The 18,642-nt window shown below is 43.5% G+C and overlaps 2 protein-coding genes across 3 annotated transcripts in view; both read right to left on the bottom strand.

The window, feature by feature from the left end:
- Nucleotides 1-4,166: 4,166 nt before the first annotated feature.
- The window catches only part of LOC117433891 (macrophage mannose receptor 1-like), a 34,054-nt gene continuing 19,578 nt past the window's right edge, over nucleotides 4,167-18,642 (bottom strand). Inside the window, exons 6-9 of the mRNA XM_059010633.1 lie at nucleotides 7,135-7,176; nucleotides 6,533-6,574; nucleotides 5,968-6,156; nucleotides 4,167-5,769 (exon numbers count right to left, since the gene is read on the bottom strand). Of these exons, the coding sequence (XP_058866616.1) occupies nucleotides 5,387-5,769; nucleotides 5,968-6,156; nucleotides 6,533-6,574; nucleotides 7,135-7,176 (656 nt within the window). The 3' untranslated portion in view covers nucleotides 4,167-5,386. The remainder of the gene's footprint in view (nucleotides 5,770-5,967; nucleotides 6,157-6,532; nucleotides 6,575-7,134; nucleotides 7,177-18,642) is intronic.
- LOC117964807 (macrophage mannose receptor 1-like) overlaps nucleotides 17,025-18,642 on the bottom strand; it is a 6,260-nt gene continuing 4,642 nt past the window's right edge. For both annotated transcript variants that reach the window (XM_059010973.1, XM_059010975.1), the window contains one exon: nucleotides 17,025-18,642. This exon is cut by the window's right edge and continues 23 nt beyond it. In XM_059010973.1, coding sequence (XP_058866956.1) covers nucleotides 18,283-18,642 — 360 coding nt within the window. In that variant the 3' untranslated portion in view covers nucleotides 17,025-18,282.

Here is an 18,642-nt window from a genome sequence, read left to right as displayed (position 1 = left end):
GTTCTCCCCCATCTGTTTCTACCATGTTTTTTGCTGTCTGCCTTCAACTCAGCGCCGTGGCTTCGGCCCTTGTGTCTCCCTGGTGTATGCTACACGCTGACCAGGTGTGTGACCACGCTGTTAGGGTAGGCACCGTTGCATATTATTATTATTATTATTATTTATTTCTTAGCAGACGCCCTTATCCAGGGTGACTTACAATCGCAAGCAAATACAAATACATTCAAGTGTTACAATATAAGTCATACAATAAGAACAAGAAATACAATAATTCTCAAGTGTGACAAACCACAATTCAATAATACAGCAGATAATAGTGAAAGTTACATCAGGATATGATTAAATAGTGATAGTTACATCAGGATATGATTAAGTACAAAATACTACAGATTAAACACTTGGCAGATTACAATATTCTGAGGTACAGGATTAAATGCAGTAAAATAGGGGGCAGATAAGAGCAAAATAAAGCATATTTAAATGAAGGGTGATAGTGTCCCAGGATACAACAGAGGAGTTCTACAGGTGCTGTTTGAAGAGGTGAGTCTTAAGGAGGCGCCGGAATGTGGTCAGGGACTGGGCAGTCCTGACATCTGTAGGAAGGTCGTTCCACCACTGCGGAGCAAGGGTGGAGAAGGAGCGGGCTCTGGAAGCAGGGGAGCGTAGCGGAGGTGGAGCCAGTCTTCTAGTGCAGGCGGAGCGGAGAGGTCGAGTGGGGGTGTAGGGAGAGATGAGGGTCTGGAGGTAGCTGGGTGCAGTCTGATCAAGGCATCTGTAGGCTAGTACAAGAGTCTTGAACTGGATGCGAGCGGTGATCGGGAGCCAGTGGAGCGAGCGGAGTAGTGGAGTAGCGTGGGCGAAGCGAGGTAGAGAGAACACCAGGCGAGCAGCAGAGTTCTGGATGAGCTGGAGCGGACGGGTGGCGGACGCAGGGAGGCCAGCCAGGAGGGAGTTGCAGTAGTCTAGGCGGGAGAGTACCAGGGCCTGGACCAGGAGCTGGGTAGCATAGTTGGTGAGGAAGGGTCGGATTCTTCGGATGTTGCTCAGGAAGAATCGGCAAGTGCGTGCCAGAGTGGAGATGTGCTGGGAATAAGAGAGGCAGGGGTCCAGGGTGACTCCAAGGTTCTTAGCTGAGGAAGAGGGAGAGAGTGTGGTAGATTCCAGAGGAACAGAGATAGAGAGATCAGAGGAGGGGGAGGAGGAGGGAAAGAAAAGGAGGTCAGATTTAGAGAGGTTGAGTTTGAGGTGATGCGAGTGCATCCAGGAGGAAATAGCAGACAGACAGGTAGAGATACGGGAGGAGATGGTGGAGTCAGAGGTGGGGAAGGAGAGGAAAATCTGAGCATCATCAGCATAGAAATGGTATGAGAAACCATAGGATGCGATGAGGGGGCCCAGGGAGCGGGTGTAGAGAGAGAACAGGAGAGGACCCAAGACTGACCCTTGGGGGACTCCAGTTAAGAGAGGGTGAGGTGTGGAGGTTGCTCCACGCCAGGTTACCTGGTAAGTGCGGTTGGAGAGGTAGGAGGAGAACCAGGCCAGAGCAGTGCCAGAGATCCCCAGGTCAGCAAGAGATGATAGTAGAATAGAGTGATCAACAGTGTCAAAGGCAGCAGAGAGGTCGAGGAGAATTAGGACAGAGGAGAGAGAGGCAGCTCGGGCACATTTAAGTGAGTTGGTGACAGACAGGAGGGCGGTTTCAGTGGAGTGAGCAGAGCGGAAGCCAGATTGGAGAGGGTCAAGCAGAGAGTGGTTGGACAGGAAAGCATAGCTGCTCTCGGTGCACACACAGCCCTTGGTACTTTGGTATCTTGGTACGCACGGTGCCCAGCGCTACAGTGCCAATGCACGGACACGGTATCGCACGGTACTCGGTGCACGCGATGCTCGGTACACACTATAGTGTTATAGCACTAGTGCACGAACGCACGGTGCACGCAGCAGATATTTAGGGTTCTCTCTCTCTGTTTAACATGGATCGCAGATCCCCTTAGTACAGTTCCCAAAACTGTTGGGTCTAATGGCCGCAACCATATCAGCCATAGAGCTGGCTCTACTACTCATGCGCCCGTTCCAAGTGTGGCTCAATGCGTTCCATTTACACCCGAAGCGCGACAGACACCGTCGTCTGACAGTGTCTTGCACGTGCTCAGCAGCCCTGAGATGGTGGAGGATATCCTCCCACCTCCGCACGAATGGCCCAGAACACTCGTCTATGCGTTCTCACCAATACCGTTGCTCCCAGCCTTCTTGGCGAAGGTCCGGTTAGAGGAAGCGGCAGTTCTCCTTGTGGCCCCTCAGTAGCTCAGGAGAACAGGGTTCTCGACTCTATGCCAGCTCTTACGAGACCAGCCCTGGGAGATCCCACTTTGCTAAACCTTAAACCTGCTTAATCCACGAGTTAGACGCATCAAGTGGACTAACTTTGGTACGCTGCAATCCACCCTGAAAGTCTGCTACATACATTAATAATAATAATAATAATAATAATAATAATAATAATAATAATAATAATAATAATAATAGTTTGGTTACCTCTAATCAAGTTGAGATGGTATTTTAAATACACATATTATTAAAAGAGAGCAAAGAAAGTACGCTCTCAACTTGATTCGCGTTAGCCCCCAAACAATTGTTACCAACACATATTATAAATAATGAAATGTAAGAAATAGAAAAAGATTCATTTGATTCAGTCTAGCTCATTCAAAGTTTATTTATAGATGCAGGATCTACAAGCGTATTACCAACCTCTATTGCGCAGTAAAACAAATGTGGATATGCTTGAACTGCTTTTGTGTCAGGTAACGTTTATCACTACGTAACATTCCTTTCTAGTAACTGCATAATAACACATTGATCAGTGTAACCCCCGTCCCACACACACCTCTGGATATGAAGGACAATGTGGAATTTACCTGGTTTGCTGCCCTAACTCATCTGTACTGTAAACTATGGAAAATGAACCCCAGCAGCAACCCTGGGGGGCCTCTGGGGGATTGCATGTGGATTACGAACCCCAGCAGCAACCCTAGGGGGCCGCTGGGGGATTGCATGTGGATTACGAACCCCAGCAGCAGCAACCTTAGGGGGCCACCGGAGGATTGCATGTGGGTTACGAACCCCAGCAGCAAACCTGGGGGGCCGCTGGGGGATTGCATGTGGATTATGAACCCCAGCAGCAACCCTAGGGGGCCACCGGAGGATTGCATGTGGATTACGAACCCCCAGCAGCAACCCTGGGGGGCCGCTGGGGGATTGCATGTGGATTACGAACACCAGCAGCAACCCTAGCGGGCCACCGGAGGATTGCATGTGGATTACGAACCCCAGCAGCAACCCTGGGGGGCCGCTGGGGGATTGCATGTGGATTACGAACCCCAGCAGCAACCCTGGGGGGCCGCCGGAGGATTGCATGTGGATTACGAACCCCAGCAGCAACCCTGGTGGGGCGCTGGGGGATTGCATGTGGATTACGAACCCCAGCAGCAACCCTGGGGGGCCACCAGAGGATTGCATGTGGATTACAAACCATCAGGCTGTAATTCTTTTGAGGCTTGTTGATGACACATAAATCACGACAGCTTCAATTTTACTGATTTATCATCGTCACCAGAAACCCGAAATGCAGCAAAACACAGACTGCTCATTCGCATTCAGTTATTTTCATGTTTTATTCTTGAATTGTTGTGCATTTTTTCCTTCTTCCTCATAAATCAATCTAATGTGTTCAGCTGATTTACTACAGCTGCTACGATTATTAATACTAATCAGCGCCGTCATCATAATACTCATTAATAATTGTACTTATGCATACTTTTTCTTGTTATCTTGACGTATTAACAATAGGCCCTCGTTACCTTCTCCTTGTGTGAGACAGCTTCAGAACTCCTGCTTCTTCAGAATAATATATTTGCATCTCAGTTTATGTTTCAAATTGTAAATATCCATAGCACACCATACCTTTTTACCAAGTAGATGGCAGTATAACCCCAGACATCTTGTATTCAGGCTAGCTACTATATAACAGTTTTCTGGGACTAAAAATGTGTAGTTCATAATGAAATACATTTCAGGTGTTGTTATAATTAGAGAAACAAACAAACTAACAAACAAACAAAAGACAAATTCAGACCAAATCATTTTTTTTATTTTTATACCAGCAAAAAATACAGACTATCAATATATTCAGCAATACAGAATATAAATAGACAGAAGAGACTCACTCAGTACATAACATAGTTTCTATTTTGGTTAGTTAAATATGATTACAGTGTACCTATTAACTACATTCCAACACAGATTAGCATTAGGTGCAATCTGCATCATCAGAAACCAGGCTCTGTTGGCTGTCCAGTTTGTGTACATTCCCTAGAGGCAGGTAGTTTCAGTTGCAGGCAGGCAGGCTGGCACACAAGTTTCCTCCCTCCCTCTTTGTGTCACTCTAATGTTCTCTAAACAGACACACTCCTGCGACTACCTGCAGCAGCAGGGGGGTATGAATGTCCGCTCTGCTGTAGCTCAGGGAAGCAACACAAAAGTGCAAACAAGGAAAATAAAAGTTTTCTTTAGATTTTGTTATACTGGTGCTGATGACAATATCCAGGACCCAACTACAGACACACCTTCTTAAATATGTAAAAACTAATTTAACAAGTTCAAATGTTTTAAATACTACTGAAATATGTAAGCATTATTTAAATGTGTAAATCCTACTTAAATATTATAGAATCTTTTTTTTAAAGGCAAAAAGCAGAAATTAGACAAATATTAAATAAGACCCTTTCACCCTTTCTACTTCCCTCTAACAATACATCCTATATGATGTATTGCAGTTCAAACTCTCTCCAATGGTCCGGCCTCAATCAGACCCAGTGACCTACAGCACAGGTACCAGGATGCAGCAGTTTATCTACAGCCTGGCATTTTAAATAGCTGCGTATCCTGAATTAAAAAAAACAAGTGGAGGACAATGGCTTCTGAAAAGACTCCTCAATGCTGATCATAAGGAGGTGAATCATATTAGTGTTGCACTGTACAATGAAGACCATAAGACAAGCATTGTGCACTGAAGCCTGTGCAACAGTATAATGCTTCCCCACCTCACTTCCTCACAATCAGCCTCAATAAGTCTTTCATAATTAATTATTGCTCCTTTAAGATTGCTACACAGAAATTTCATTTACAGGACTCTGTCATTGCCAAACTCTGTCACATACAAGATTTTGTTTTGCTTTATTATTCACACATGCTACGTTTATACAACAAAATTTAGACTCAGATATTTCTATAACGTTTTTGTAAATCGCTTTTTATTTTTGACTAAAGTGACTTTATACTATAGAATGTTTGAGAACCAGTGCTATAAAACCTTTCAGATGTGTTTTTAACCTTTGAAACAGATAAAGGGGAGCTTTTCATAGCAGCACAGATCATTCCACTCAGCCCCCCCATCCTCCCCCAGCACCATCTCCCCGCAGTGCTCATAGTAAGGATTGTTGGGCTCCCCAGGGGCCCAGTTAGTGTAGTTTAGGGGGGCCCTCTTATCCTTACCAGCAACCCAGTACCAGTTATCATACACAACAGTTCTGTGCAGGCCGATCCAGAATCGCGACGCAGTGCTGTTCCTGACGAGCTCTGACACTCTGTTCTGTGCAGCCAGGCTTGTGAGGCTCACTAGGTCAGTGTAGTGATCCCTGCAGTACTGCCAAGCCTCTGGCCAGACCATACTGTCAGAGATCAGGTGGAGCTCCTCAGGGACTAGAGTGACTGGTAAAAAGATATAACAATGATAATAATAAATAAAACTAATAATGAATACAGTCACTAATACAGCTCATCCAAATGCAGCTTTGTTGAAATTCTGCTTCAGTCTGCATTTCATTATGAGAGCTGTGTGGTTCAGATTATTGGTCAGTTTAGGCTATGAAGGTCTGGTTTCACTGCACCCTATGACACGGTACCCACCTGTTACTGCGGGTGAAGTGCCAGAGCGCCAGGAGCTGGAGTGCCCAGGGGAGCTGGCTCGAGGAGAGGTGCCGCCCATCGTGGAAGGCTGCTGGGATTGTTCTCCTCCATCTGGTGTTTGGGAAGCGGCTGGCCCGGTGGTTGGAGAGTTCTGAGAGTCAGACTGAACAATGGTGGTGTCCTGTGGATCTGTAGAAATGATCACATTTGGTGGTTGTGGTATCAGGGTGTGGGGTATATATATATTTTTTAAAAGGTTGAAAGAAACTGCTGTAGTCAGTTTAATATAAAATTAAAACACACACTCAAAAGCCTTAATAGAGAGTTGCACCAGTAACTAATGTAATATACACTGGAATTATTATCAAAGGAAAACACACTCACCATCGCCTAAATATTTAACGTGTTGAACCCGTAGATAATACAAAATAAAATATTGAGAAATCAAATAACGTTTTTTAAAATGTATTTAAGAAGTTTGGTGTGTTTATGATAGAGATCAACAGTAAAATACTCTGAACCTGCAATGGGCTGTTATTCAAACTGATCTGATTTCACTCCATACCTTTAGAGGCCGGTGTAGAAAGCGACTCAGAGGGGGTTGGATCTGTTAGAAAATAATTAAATAATAATAATAAAATGATGAATCAATAAGAACAAAATAATTAAATCAATAAATACGTTTAAAAAAAAGTGTGCAGAAGGTGGGTTTGGATCCGTAAGAGAAATAAAATAAGTTATAATATATCAAATAATTGAGGACTTTATAACAAAGCCAGATTCCTGCTGTGGTTATGAATCACACTGAACTGATTCCACTCCATACCACCAGTGACTGGTGTTGAAGGAGGGCTTGAAGGTTTGGGATCTGTAAGAAGATGTGATTCAATGAAACTGTGTGTGTGCTGCTGCCCCACCAGGGCAATGCTGACAATGAGATGCAGCATTTCAGTCTGAATGAGAAACTCACCATCAAATTAAACAGTTAAAACAAACTGCGCTCCACAAACTGCAGAACCCACAAGCCTCCCCTCCACAGAGACCAGAGTGGAGGGGAGGCTTGTGGGTTCTGCTTCTGTAAAAAGAAAATGAGAAAAAAGAAAGTTTCTAACAAAGCCAGATTCCTGCTGTGGGTTTTGAATCACACTGAATTATTGCACTCCATACCTTGAGAGACCGGAGTGGAGGGGAGGCTTGTGGGTTCTGCTTCTGTAAAAAAAAAAGTATTTTAATGAAACTGTGTCTGTGCTGCTGTCTCCACCAGGGCAATGCTCACAATGACATGCTGTCTCATTCATCCTGAAGGGATCAATGTTTTTAAATACAAAACTAGAATGTATTTTCAGCACTTGTCTCTCCTGTGTGTAACAATGAGGGGTAGCTGCTCCTTGTACCCCGTTTACACGAGCCACTTTAAGCCGACTCCGAGATATCTTTTATTTGTCATGTAAACACAGCCGGCACAGGTCCAGCCAAGGTTTCATCCACGTCCAGCCCAGGTCCAGCTGTCCTAAAAGTGTCCTGCTCCAGAGGGGGCTCTGCGATGGCTTTGGTCTGGTTTTGCTGTGCTGTGAACACAGCAGTCCCTGAGATGGCTCACGTTTGCCATGTACACTCGTGGGCAATGTCAACGTTGGGCCAGTTTACATGAGTGGTTTGTCTCATGAATTGGCAATGCGTGTGCATGTTGGCAGGGAAAGCTCGTGAAAATGGCCCAAAAAACGATCATACTATTTTAATGGCAAAGTCTCATTTACCCGTGAGAATCAAAGAAATGCTCGTGAAATCAACATCCACTAACACACGGAAGCATGAGTTTCTCGTGAAAATGTTAATTAGCGCACTCAAGTGCCTTACCTAAAGCCACATGGGAGTACGTAAGTTACCATGGTCCAAAGATGGCAGCAGGAAAGTGCATTTTTTGTTTGCAGTATTTTCCTTATCAGATTGATGTTGCAGATAACCCCACTTTTTTCTCAGTGTTCCCTAAAACTTTGCATAATGCTAATCATGCCATGGATTAAATGCATTTGCAAAGTATCATACAGATTGCATTTACTAAATCTCTGTTTAAAACTGTTACTAAAAATGGTTGATAAACTGCTTCATGGGCTTGTGAATTCAGGTGGTTAGAGCTACTGTACAGTACTTCAGAATACACTTGCAAATACCTTTCCAAACAACTGTCAAAAAGACTTTATTGTAAAGTACTACTAAGTAGTAAATGTGCATAACTATACTCCTATGCAATTTCTCCTAGGTATGTCTGATCAAAACCTGTGTCCATCCTCCACTTACATTTGCTGGAGCGATGAAGAGACTCGGGTGTTAATATCCATAAGGGAAGAGGGCAGCTTGATACAATGCACAACATCAACATTGTTTAACCCACTCCCAAAATAACTGGACCTTGTCTTCACCCGTGACTGCTTCCCCCCAATTCCTCTGGATATCTCTGATATCTCCTCTCGATATCTCTGATCACCACTATCTCCTTTTCTCTGTCGCTTCCATCCCTTCCTGCTCCACCAACCCCCTCTGTCACCTTTCATCAAATCCGCCGTTCTCTCTCCCCCTCTGTCTTCTCCTCTGCTGCTCTCTCGCACCTCCCCTCTATCAACTCCTTCTCCAAACTCTCTGTTGACTCGGCTACCTCCAACCTTTTATCGTCCCTCACCTCCTGCTTCGACTCCCTTTGCCCTCTCACCCCTCGACCTGCCCGCTTCTCCCCACCATGCTCCACTAGGCTCATACTGAACTCCGCACTGCTGAAAAGAAATTGAAGAAAACGAGTCTCCCTGCTGCCTTGGATCTCTATTGCTCACTCCTCTCTTCCTTCTCTTCTACACTCACCTCTGCCAAACGCTTAAATGAATGGCTTTACTTTTCAAAGTGTATCATCGTAAGGACCATGATGTGAATATATATCCTCCTAAAGCGCTTCACTTTTAAACAAAGGACTGTGTTCGCCCCAAGATGGAAATCTTTTGATTTATGAAAGGCGTTATTGTATCATTGATAGTACTGTGATGCATTGTTAGTATCTGGTGAATAAACATGAGTTCTGGGGGGAGAACGGACACAACTGAAAGGCGTAGATGTTTCTTTTAGCTATGCTGGGACCTCTGGCTGTCTCTCCTGGCTGTCCTCTTACCTATCTGGACGCATGCAGTCTGTTTTCTATGATGGAAGCAGTGCTGACGCAAACCCGGTCACTTGCGGTGTCCCTCAAGGGTCTGTTCTTGGGCCTCTTCTCTTCAACATCTACCAACATAGCCTCATGTTTCACTCCTATGCAGATGACACCCAGCTCAACCTACAACTCGACCCTGGATGTCCCTCTGCCATGGTTCGGCTCTCACCTTGCATCAAAGACATTGAGACCTGGATGTCTGCCAGTTTTCTTCAGCTCAACACTAACAAATCTGAACTTCTTCTAGTAGGATCGAAAACTCAACTCAACTTAAGAATCTCAATATTACCTCCCTAAACTGTCTGCTACTGCCTTCCCTCACTGTACGAAGCCTTGGTCTACTTCTGGATAGTAACCTCTCCCTTGATACCCAAATCTCATCGGTGGTCAAATCTTCCTTCTACCACCTCCGTAACATCTCAAAGATCCTCTCGGATGCGGAGATACTTTGTCATGCATTTGTCTCATCTTGACTTGAATACTGCAACTCTCTCTATGGTGGTCAACTGTCACATGTCATAAACCGATTGCAGCTGGTTCAGAATGCTGCTGCTAGGATCCTTACCAGATGTATAAAACACATCACACATCACCCCTCGTCATGCCCAACTGCACTGGCTACCTGTTAAGTCCAGGATTACTTTCAAAATTCTCCTGCTTGTCTACAAGGCCCTTCACACAGGTCCAGAGTATCTCTCCAACCTGCTGACCCGCTTTGTCCCTGCATGCAAGCTGCGGTCCTCTGACTCTGGCTTGCTTGTTATACCCCCAAAAAAGTGCACCACGGTCTTTTAGCTTCATGGCTCAGACTCTCTGGAACTCTCTTGCCCAGCTTTAGTGCTTGAAGCTCCCACAGTCGCTCGCTTCAAATCAACTCTCAAGACCCACTTGTTCTCTCTTATTTTCCATGCTCTTTAATCCTGATATCAGTTATTAGCTGTTGTCAAACTTGTTATTTCAGATTTTTCACTGTATCTTTAGGTTATGATTCTGTATGACACACGCATCCACAATGTTTAGAACTCACATCCTAGCCTTGTATTTAATGTACTATGCCTTGTATTTCATTGTATTTAATGGTTTGAATTTTTTTCACTGTATAATGTATTATGCATTGTTTTCACTGTTTAATGTATTTTGTTTTGTTTCTCACTATCTTGTAAAGCACTCCACTATGAAAGGTGCTATATAAAGTACATTTTGATTGATGAAGTCATTAAACAAATGAGGCTTACTTTTGTTGAATAGCAAAAATACATTTTTTTCATGTGTAAGAAAATAAACAAGAAGATGTACATCTAAGAAGAGTTGTCAAGCTGATTTGTTAATGTTTACAATAACACCTGTTTCTTTAAATATCCCCATACCCCTGAAGAAGAGACTTTGGAAGTGGACATTTAAAGAAACTGGTGTTATTTACATAGTAGACGGTACCGATATGCAAGTTTTTGATGCTGCGCTCTGTTTCTGATGGAACGACCACCTTGAAGTAGAAACACACAAATGACACAAAATGACAAGCTTGTTGCTTGAAACACTTCTGCATCTCTGTTTCGGGGAGCGGAAATATCTTTGTGCAACGGGTAGCCGATATGACATCATCGGGCACACTACAGTTCAGGAGCTATGCACGCCCATACAATGCCGAAGCCAGCTTAGGTCTGTGCTTAAGTGTGAACGGGGTGGCTCAGATGATAAGAATCTTTTAATCTGATCAACTCTAGCACAGCTCTGGTCCGAGTTGTAAGTGTAAACGCACCTATAGTGACTGGTTTCTGGTTCTTCAGATCTCTACGTTTCATCCTGCCCTGCTCTAGGGGTCAGTCAGCTACTGTAGGATCAGATGAACTGGGCCTCTGAGTCCCTGCTCACAGACTGGGGTAAAAACACTGAGCTGAACAAGAACACAGACTGAACAGGAAGCCTTACCGTCAAAGCAGAAGAAGTGGAGCATCAACCTGCAATTCACATCATTCCATTCCCCTCTGGATAAATACTGATTACCCATTACACCTATCTCAACACAGTTCTCATTGCCTCCCGCATTGTTTGGTTCCCCTGTGTTCCAGTTGTGAAATGTGTAGTTATCCCCCTGGTGTGACCACTTCCACGGGTTATTGAACAGGCCTATCAAGAAGGGCTTGCCCTGCTCTTTCTTCACTAGGTCTGCATTTTCACTGGCGTTCTTTATGCTGACGAGGTCGGTGTGGTGTTCTCTACAGTACTGTTGAGCTTCAGTCCAGGTTTTCAGTTCTTCAATCAGGGTGTATCTCTCAGTGATGTTGCTTGTCTCTGTAAACACAAACAGCAAATCACAGAGGCTCTAAGCCCAAAGGAAAATATCAAATTTGTAAAAACAAAACAAAAACATCTTAATAATAATACATATTCACAGTATAGAAACAGCAAGATCTTTACCTGTGTAGCACATGAAAGCTTTAATCTCATTGCAGACTCGATCCTCCCACTCTCCCAGTGAATTGATTGAAGCACAGAAGAGCTCTGCTGTCCAGTTGGAGTAGTAGATGACATCATCGCTGTTAGACCACTGCCAGTTCTGAGTGTCATCATGATACAGCCCGATCCAGGCAGTATCAGTGAGAGAATCTCCTATAATATTTAAGAGCTGCTCTGCTTCTTCCTGGCTGCGCACAGTGGCCAGGTCTGTGTGCTTCTCTCTACAGTAGCTCTGAGCTTCAGACCAGGTCATCTCAGTTTCCACAAACACATGTTTTCTGATCTGGTTGGTAGCAGGCACACAAAATCCTAAAAAAAACAATACATTGTTAAGAAAAGTGCTAGCTATCCAGAGTAGGATTCATAGAGCGACACAGGATAGCATCTCATTCTCAGAACTGTCCTGTTTAACACTGCGGTTCAGGAAGAGGTGTGTTTAAAACTAAATCAGCTGGATCTGGAGGGAATAGCCAGCTTGTTCAACCGGACCAGAACTGGGGCTCTTTAATCCCCACACAGAACACAGCATTGTGGGTTACAGCCTCATGCAATAAAACCTGTATAATCCAGACTTTCTATAAAGTTATTCGAAATAATGCGGCATAATTTTTGGGTCCCGACAAAATCCCTTCTGTAATTGATAGTGTGATCCCCTCTACAATCCAGAACCTGTCTTTTCTGGAATCCGGCATGATTTGGAAATCTTGTCTACCTGAAATCAATGTAAATCTGACTATGTAGTCCGACGCCAAGTCATGAGTCAATATGTGTCCCTTTTCCTTCCAGTACTAGCAATCCTGGTTATCCTAGTTCCAACAATCCCAGTATACACACGGTGATCAAAATTTTAATTTTCATTAGTCTGTAATCCATATAAAATAAATATATGGATCACAGACTAAAATGTATTTTAAATATATCCCATATATTTTAAACATATAAAAAGGGGCCAATTTCTATACATGAAAAGTATAAGGATCATACTTTTCTACCATATATTAATAAGATATGTTTGTTCCATAAGGGGTGTTCAGGTCATGTGATTGTTCTGCTGGTAGATGTGAAACTAACATTTACAACAGATGGTTAAAATTCACTATTTTAAAAAATGATATGCTTTTGAGATATTCATTTGTTAACTGTGTTCATAGAATGATGTTTTCGCTCATGAGTTGTATTGAAAGCATTTATACTGTGGACTAAGTTTGGAGATGCAGACGTGTTTTTTTCATACTAACTTTCGTACTACCATTAATTTAAAAATCCAACTGGATGCCTATGATTAATATGATTTTGTAACTAATTTGACGCTATTAATATGTTTCAATATTAAATAAACCTAGTTATTAATCAAATCGATTCATCTCATTACATAATTGATTTCTTAAAATGTTTGGATATACTGTTACTTGATTGATTATTGTCTTGTTCACAGTCATCTTAACATGTTTTGCTGCTGATGTATTTATTTTCAAAAGTTTCTTTAGGTTGTGCTGCAGCTTCTGCAGCTTTTTTTCTTTTTCCTTTTTTTGGGTGGTCTATTTTACAGTCTTGCACCAGGGCACTGACTCCAGGTAAAGGTGAAAGGCTGGTCTAGTGCATTAACATGAACCCACTGCACCACCTAGACCCCCTGATTGGAACCCAGAACTTCAGGTGCATTAACACTAACCCACTGTGCCACAGAGCCCCCTTGACTGGAACCCAGGACTTCAGGTGCATTAACACTAACCCACTGTGCCACAGAGCCCCCTTGACTGGAACCCAGGACTTCAGGTGCATTAACACTAACCCACTGTGCCACAGAGCCCCCTTGACTGGAACCCAGGACTTCAGGTGCATTAACACTAACCCACTGTGCCACTGAACTCCCTTGACTGGAACCCAGGACTTCAGGTGCATTAACACTAACCCACTGTGCCACAGAGCCCCCTTGACTGGAACCCAGGACTTCAGGTGCATTAACACTAACCCACTGTGCCACTGAACTCCCTTGACTGGAAACCAGGACTTTAGGTGCATTAACAGTAACCCACTGTGCCACTGAACCCCCTTGACTGGAACCCAGGACTTCAGGTGCATTAACACTAACCCACTGTGCCACAGAGCCCCCTTGACTGGAACCCAGGACTTCAGGTGCATTAACACTAACACACTGTGCCACAGAGCCCCCTTGACTGGAACCCAGGACTTCAGGTGTATTAACACTAACCCACTGTGCCACAGAGCCCCCTTGACTGGAACCCAGGACTTCAGGTGCATTAACACTAACCCACTGTGCCACCTAAACCTCCTGATTGGAACCCAGAACTCCAGAGAAAGGTGACAGGATAGTCTAGTGCAATGGTTTTCAACCCCAGTCCTCAGGGACCCCTGTGTTCAACTGAGCTCTCCATTATTTAACTAAACCCTTAATTGAACTTATAATTAGCTTAATTTGGCCTTTTTTAATTGTTTTCAGCTCTTAAATAGTTCAGTATTTCAACACAACTTTAAAATGTTATAAATAACTTGAAAGCTGCAACCTTTTAGGAGCTGAGAACAATTCAAAAGGTCTAATGAAGGGTTAAGTAAGTGAGAGCTCGGGGTTGAAAACCAGAAGACAGTGGAGTTCCTGAGGACTGGGGTTGAAAAGCACTGGTCTAGTGCATTAACCACCCCCCGCCCCCCCCTGAGCCAGGTGAAAGGCAGGACACCAGCTTTGATTTGCAAACATGTCATATTTCCAGACTGTTTTGCATTATCACATTTGAATCAAAGGCGCTTCACAGTGACGAGCAGAATCTTTAACCCTCTGTATCCAGACTCCTCAAAACCTTGTAGACTGAAACTATTTATTTTTAGCCATTTTATTGTAATTGATTTTAAGCTCTGTTTACATTCATCCTGCTGTAGAGTTGACCTCACCGGCTGCATAGCCCCGCCCACCTTGGTGAGTCGGGCTTGCTAAACAAACAAGAGTGTGTTCTCCCCCATCTGTTTCTGCAGTGTTTTTTGCTGTCTGCCTTCAACTCAGCGCCGTGGCTTCGGCCCTTGTGTCTCCCTGGTGTATGCTACACGCTGACCAGGTGTGTGACCACGCTGTTAGGGTAGGCACCGTTGCATAGCTGCCCTCGGTGCACACACAGCCCTTGGTACTTTGGTATTTCGGTACGCACGGTGCCCAGCGCCACAGTGCCAATGCACGGACACGGTATCGCACGGTACTCGGTGCACGCGATGCTCGGTACGCACTAAAGTGTTACAGCGCTAGTGCACGAACGCACGGTGCACGTAGCAGATATTTAGGGTTCTCTCTCTCTGTTTAACATGGATCGCAGATCCCCTTAGTACAGTTCCAAAAACTGTTGGGTCTAATGGCCGCAACCATATCAGCCATAGAGTTGGCTCTACTACTCATGCGCCCGCTCCAAGCGTGGCTCAATGCGTTCCATTTACACCCGAAGCGCGACAGACACCGTTGTCTGACAGTGTCTTGCACGTGCTCAGCAGCCCTGAGATGGTGGAGGATATCCCAGAACACTCGTCTATGCGTTCTTACCAATACCGTTGCTCCCAGCCTTCTTGGCGAAGGTCCGGTTAGAGGAAGCGACAGTTCTCCTAGTGGCCCCTCAGTAGCTCAGGAGAACAGGGTTCTCGACTCTGTGCCAGCTCTTACGAGACCAGCCCTGGGAGATCCCACTTCGCTAAACCTTAAACCTGCTTAATCCACGAGTTAGACGCATCAAGTGGACTAACTTTAGTACGCTGCAATCCACCCTGAAAGTCTGCTACATACATTAATAATAATAATAATAATAATAATAATAATAATAATAATAATAATAATAATAATAATAATAGTTTGGTTACCTCTAATCAAGTTGAGATGGTATTTTAAATACACATATTATTAAAAGAGAGCAAAGAAAGTATGCTCTCAATTTGATTGGCGTTAGCCCCCAAACAATTGTTACCAACACATATTACAAATAATGAAATGTAAGAAATAGAAAAAGATTCATTTGATTCAGTCTAGCTCATTCAAAGTTTATTTAAAGATGCAGGATCTACAAGTGTATTACCAACCTCTATTGCACAGTAAAACAAATGTGGATATGCTTGAACTGCTTTTGTGTCAGGTAACGTTTATTACTACGTAACATTCCTTTCTAGTAACTGCATAATAACACATTGATCAGTGTAACCCCCGTCCCACACACACCTCTGGATATGAAGGACAATGTGGAACTTGCCTGGTTTGCTGCCCTAACTCATCTGTACTGTAAACTATGGAAAATGAACCCCAGCAGCAACCCTGGGGGGCTGCTGGGGGATTGCATGTGGATTACGAACCCCAGCAGCAACCCTGGGGGGCCGCTGGGGGATTGCATGTGGATTACGAACCCCAGCAGCAACCCTAGGGGGCCGCTGGGGGATTGCTTGTGGATTACGAACCCCAGCAGCAAGCCTAGGGGGCCACCGGAGGATTGCATGTGGATTACGAACCCCAGCAGCAACCCTGGGGGGCCGCTGGGGGATTGCATGTGGATTACGAACCCCAGCAGCAACCCTAGCGGGCCACTGGAGGATTGCATGTGGATTACGAACCCCAGCGGCAAACATGGGGGGCCGCTGGGGGATTGCATGTGGATTACGAACCCCAGCGGCAACCCTGGGGGGCCGCCGGAGGATTGCATGTGGATTACGAACCCCAGCAGCAACCCTGGGGGGCCACTGGGGGATTGCATGTGGATTACGAATCCCAGCAGCAACCCTGGGGGGCCACCGGAGGATTGCATGTGGATTACAAACCATCAGGCTGTAATTCTTTTGAGGCTTGTTGATGACACATAAATCACGACAGCTTCATTTTTACTGATTTATCATCGTCACCAGAAACCCGAAATGAGGCAAAACACAGACTGCTCATTCGCATTCAGTTATTTTCATGTTTTATTCTTGAATTGTTGTGCATTTTTTCCTTCTTCCTCATAAATCAATCTAATGTGTTCAGCTGATTTACTACAGCTGCTACGATTGTAAAAAAACTAATCCGCGCCATCATCATAATACTCATTAATAATTTTACTTATGCATACTTTTTCTTGTTATCTTGATGTATTAACAATAGGCCCTCGTTACCTTCTCCTTGTGTGAGACAGCTTCAGAACTCCTGCTTCTTCAGAATAATATATTTGCATCTCAGTTTATGTTTCAAATTGTAAATATCCATAGCACACCATACCTTTTTACCAAGTAGATGGTAGTATAACCCCAGACATCTTGTATGCAGGCTAGCTACTATATAACAGTTTTCTGGGACTAAAAATGTGTAGTTCATAATGAAATACATTTCAGGTGTTGTTATAATTAGAGAAACAAACAAACTAACAAACAAACAAAAGACAAATTCAGACCAAATCATTATTTTTATTTTTATACCAGCAAAAAATACAGACTATCAATATATTCAGCAATACAGAATATAAATAGACAGAAGAGACTCACTCAGTACATACCATAGTATCTATTTTGGTTAGTTAAATATGATTACAGTGTACCTATTAACTACATTCGAACACAGATTAGCATTAGGTGCAATCTGCATCATCAGAAACCAGGCCCTGTTGGCTGTCTAGTTTGTGTACATTCCTTACTGAAATATGAGAGCATTATTTAAATGTGTAAAACCTACTTAAATATAATAGAATCTTTTTTTAAAGGCAAAAAGCAGAAATTAGAAATATATTAATTAAGACCCTTTCACCCTCTCTACTTCCCTCTTAACAATACATCGTATATGATGCTGCCCAAGGTTTAAAATCCATGTTCTTATATCTTATTATCCCCAGCAATAAGATCACTGGACATTTCCTTATGTTGAAGATCTTTTGGTTCATTGCTTGTGTTTTATACTTCAATTTGTAATATGTAGATATTTAAAAGAAAACGTTATAAATAATAATAATAATAATAATAATAATAATAATAATAATAATATTAATAATAATAATAATAATAATAATAATAATAATAATAATAATAATAATAATAATAATAATAATAATAATAATTTAAACCAAGTTGCTGCTGCTTCCTGGTAGCTGATCAGTCCTTGTATTGCAGTTCAAACTCTCTCCAATGGTCCAGCCTCAATCAGACCCAGTGACCTACAGCACAGGTACCAGGATGCAGCAGTTTATCTACAGCCTGGCATTTTAAATAGCTGTGTATCCTGAATTAAAAGAAAAACAAGTGAACAGCAGCTTCTGAAAAGACTCCTCAATGCTGATTGTGAGGAAGTGAGGAGAGGAATCATATTAGTGTTGCGCTGTGCCATGAAACCCATAAGACAAGCATTGTGCACTGAAGCCTGTGCAACACTATTATGCTTCCCCACCTCACTTCCTCACAATCAGTATTGAGGAGTCTTTTCTTAAGTAATTATTGCCCCTTTAAGATTGCTACACAGTCATTTCATCTACAGGACTCTGGCATTGCCAAACTCTGTCACATACAAGATTTTGTTTTGCTTTATTATTCACGCATGCTACGTTTATACAACAAAATTTAGACTTAGATATTTCCATAACGTTTTTGTAAATTGCTTTTTTTTTAGACTAAAGTACTTTATACTACAGAATGTTTGAGAAGCAGTGCTATAAAACCTTTCAGATGTGTTTTTAACCTTTGAAACAGATAAAGGGGAGCTTTTCATAGCAGCACAGATCATTCCACTCAGCCCCCCCATCCTCCCCCAGCACCATCTCTCCACAGTGCTCATAGTAAGGATTGTTGGGCTCCCCAGGGGCCCAGTTAGTGTAGTTTAGGGGGGCCCTCTTATCCTTACCAGCAACCCAGTACCATTTATCATACACCACGGTTCTGTGCAGGCCGATCCAGAATCGCGACGCAGTGCTGTTCCTGACGAGCTCCGACACTCTGTTCTGTGCAGCCAGGCTTGTGAGGCTCACTAGGTCAGTGTAGTGATCCCTGCAGTACTGCCAAGCCTCTGGCCAGACCATACTGTCAGAGATCAGGTG

The sequence above is a fragment of the Acipenser ruthenus genome, chromosome 41, assembly GCF_902713425.1.
Source record: "Acipenser ruthenus chromosome 41, fAciRut3.2 maternal haplotype, whole genome shotgun sequence".
Taxonomy (NCBI): Eukaryota; Metazoa; Chordata; class Actinopteri; order Acipenseriformes; family Acipenseridae; genus Acipenser; species Acipenser ruthenus.
This window is presented reverse-complemented; position numbering and strand designations above follow the sequence as displayed.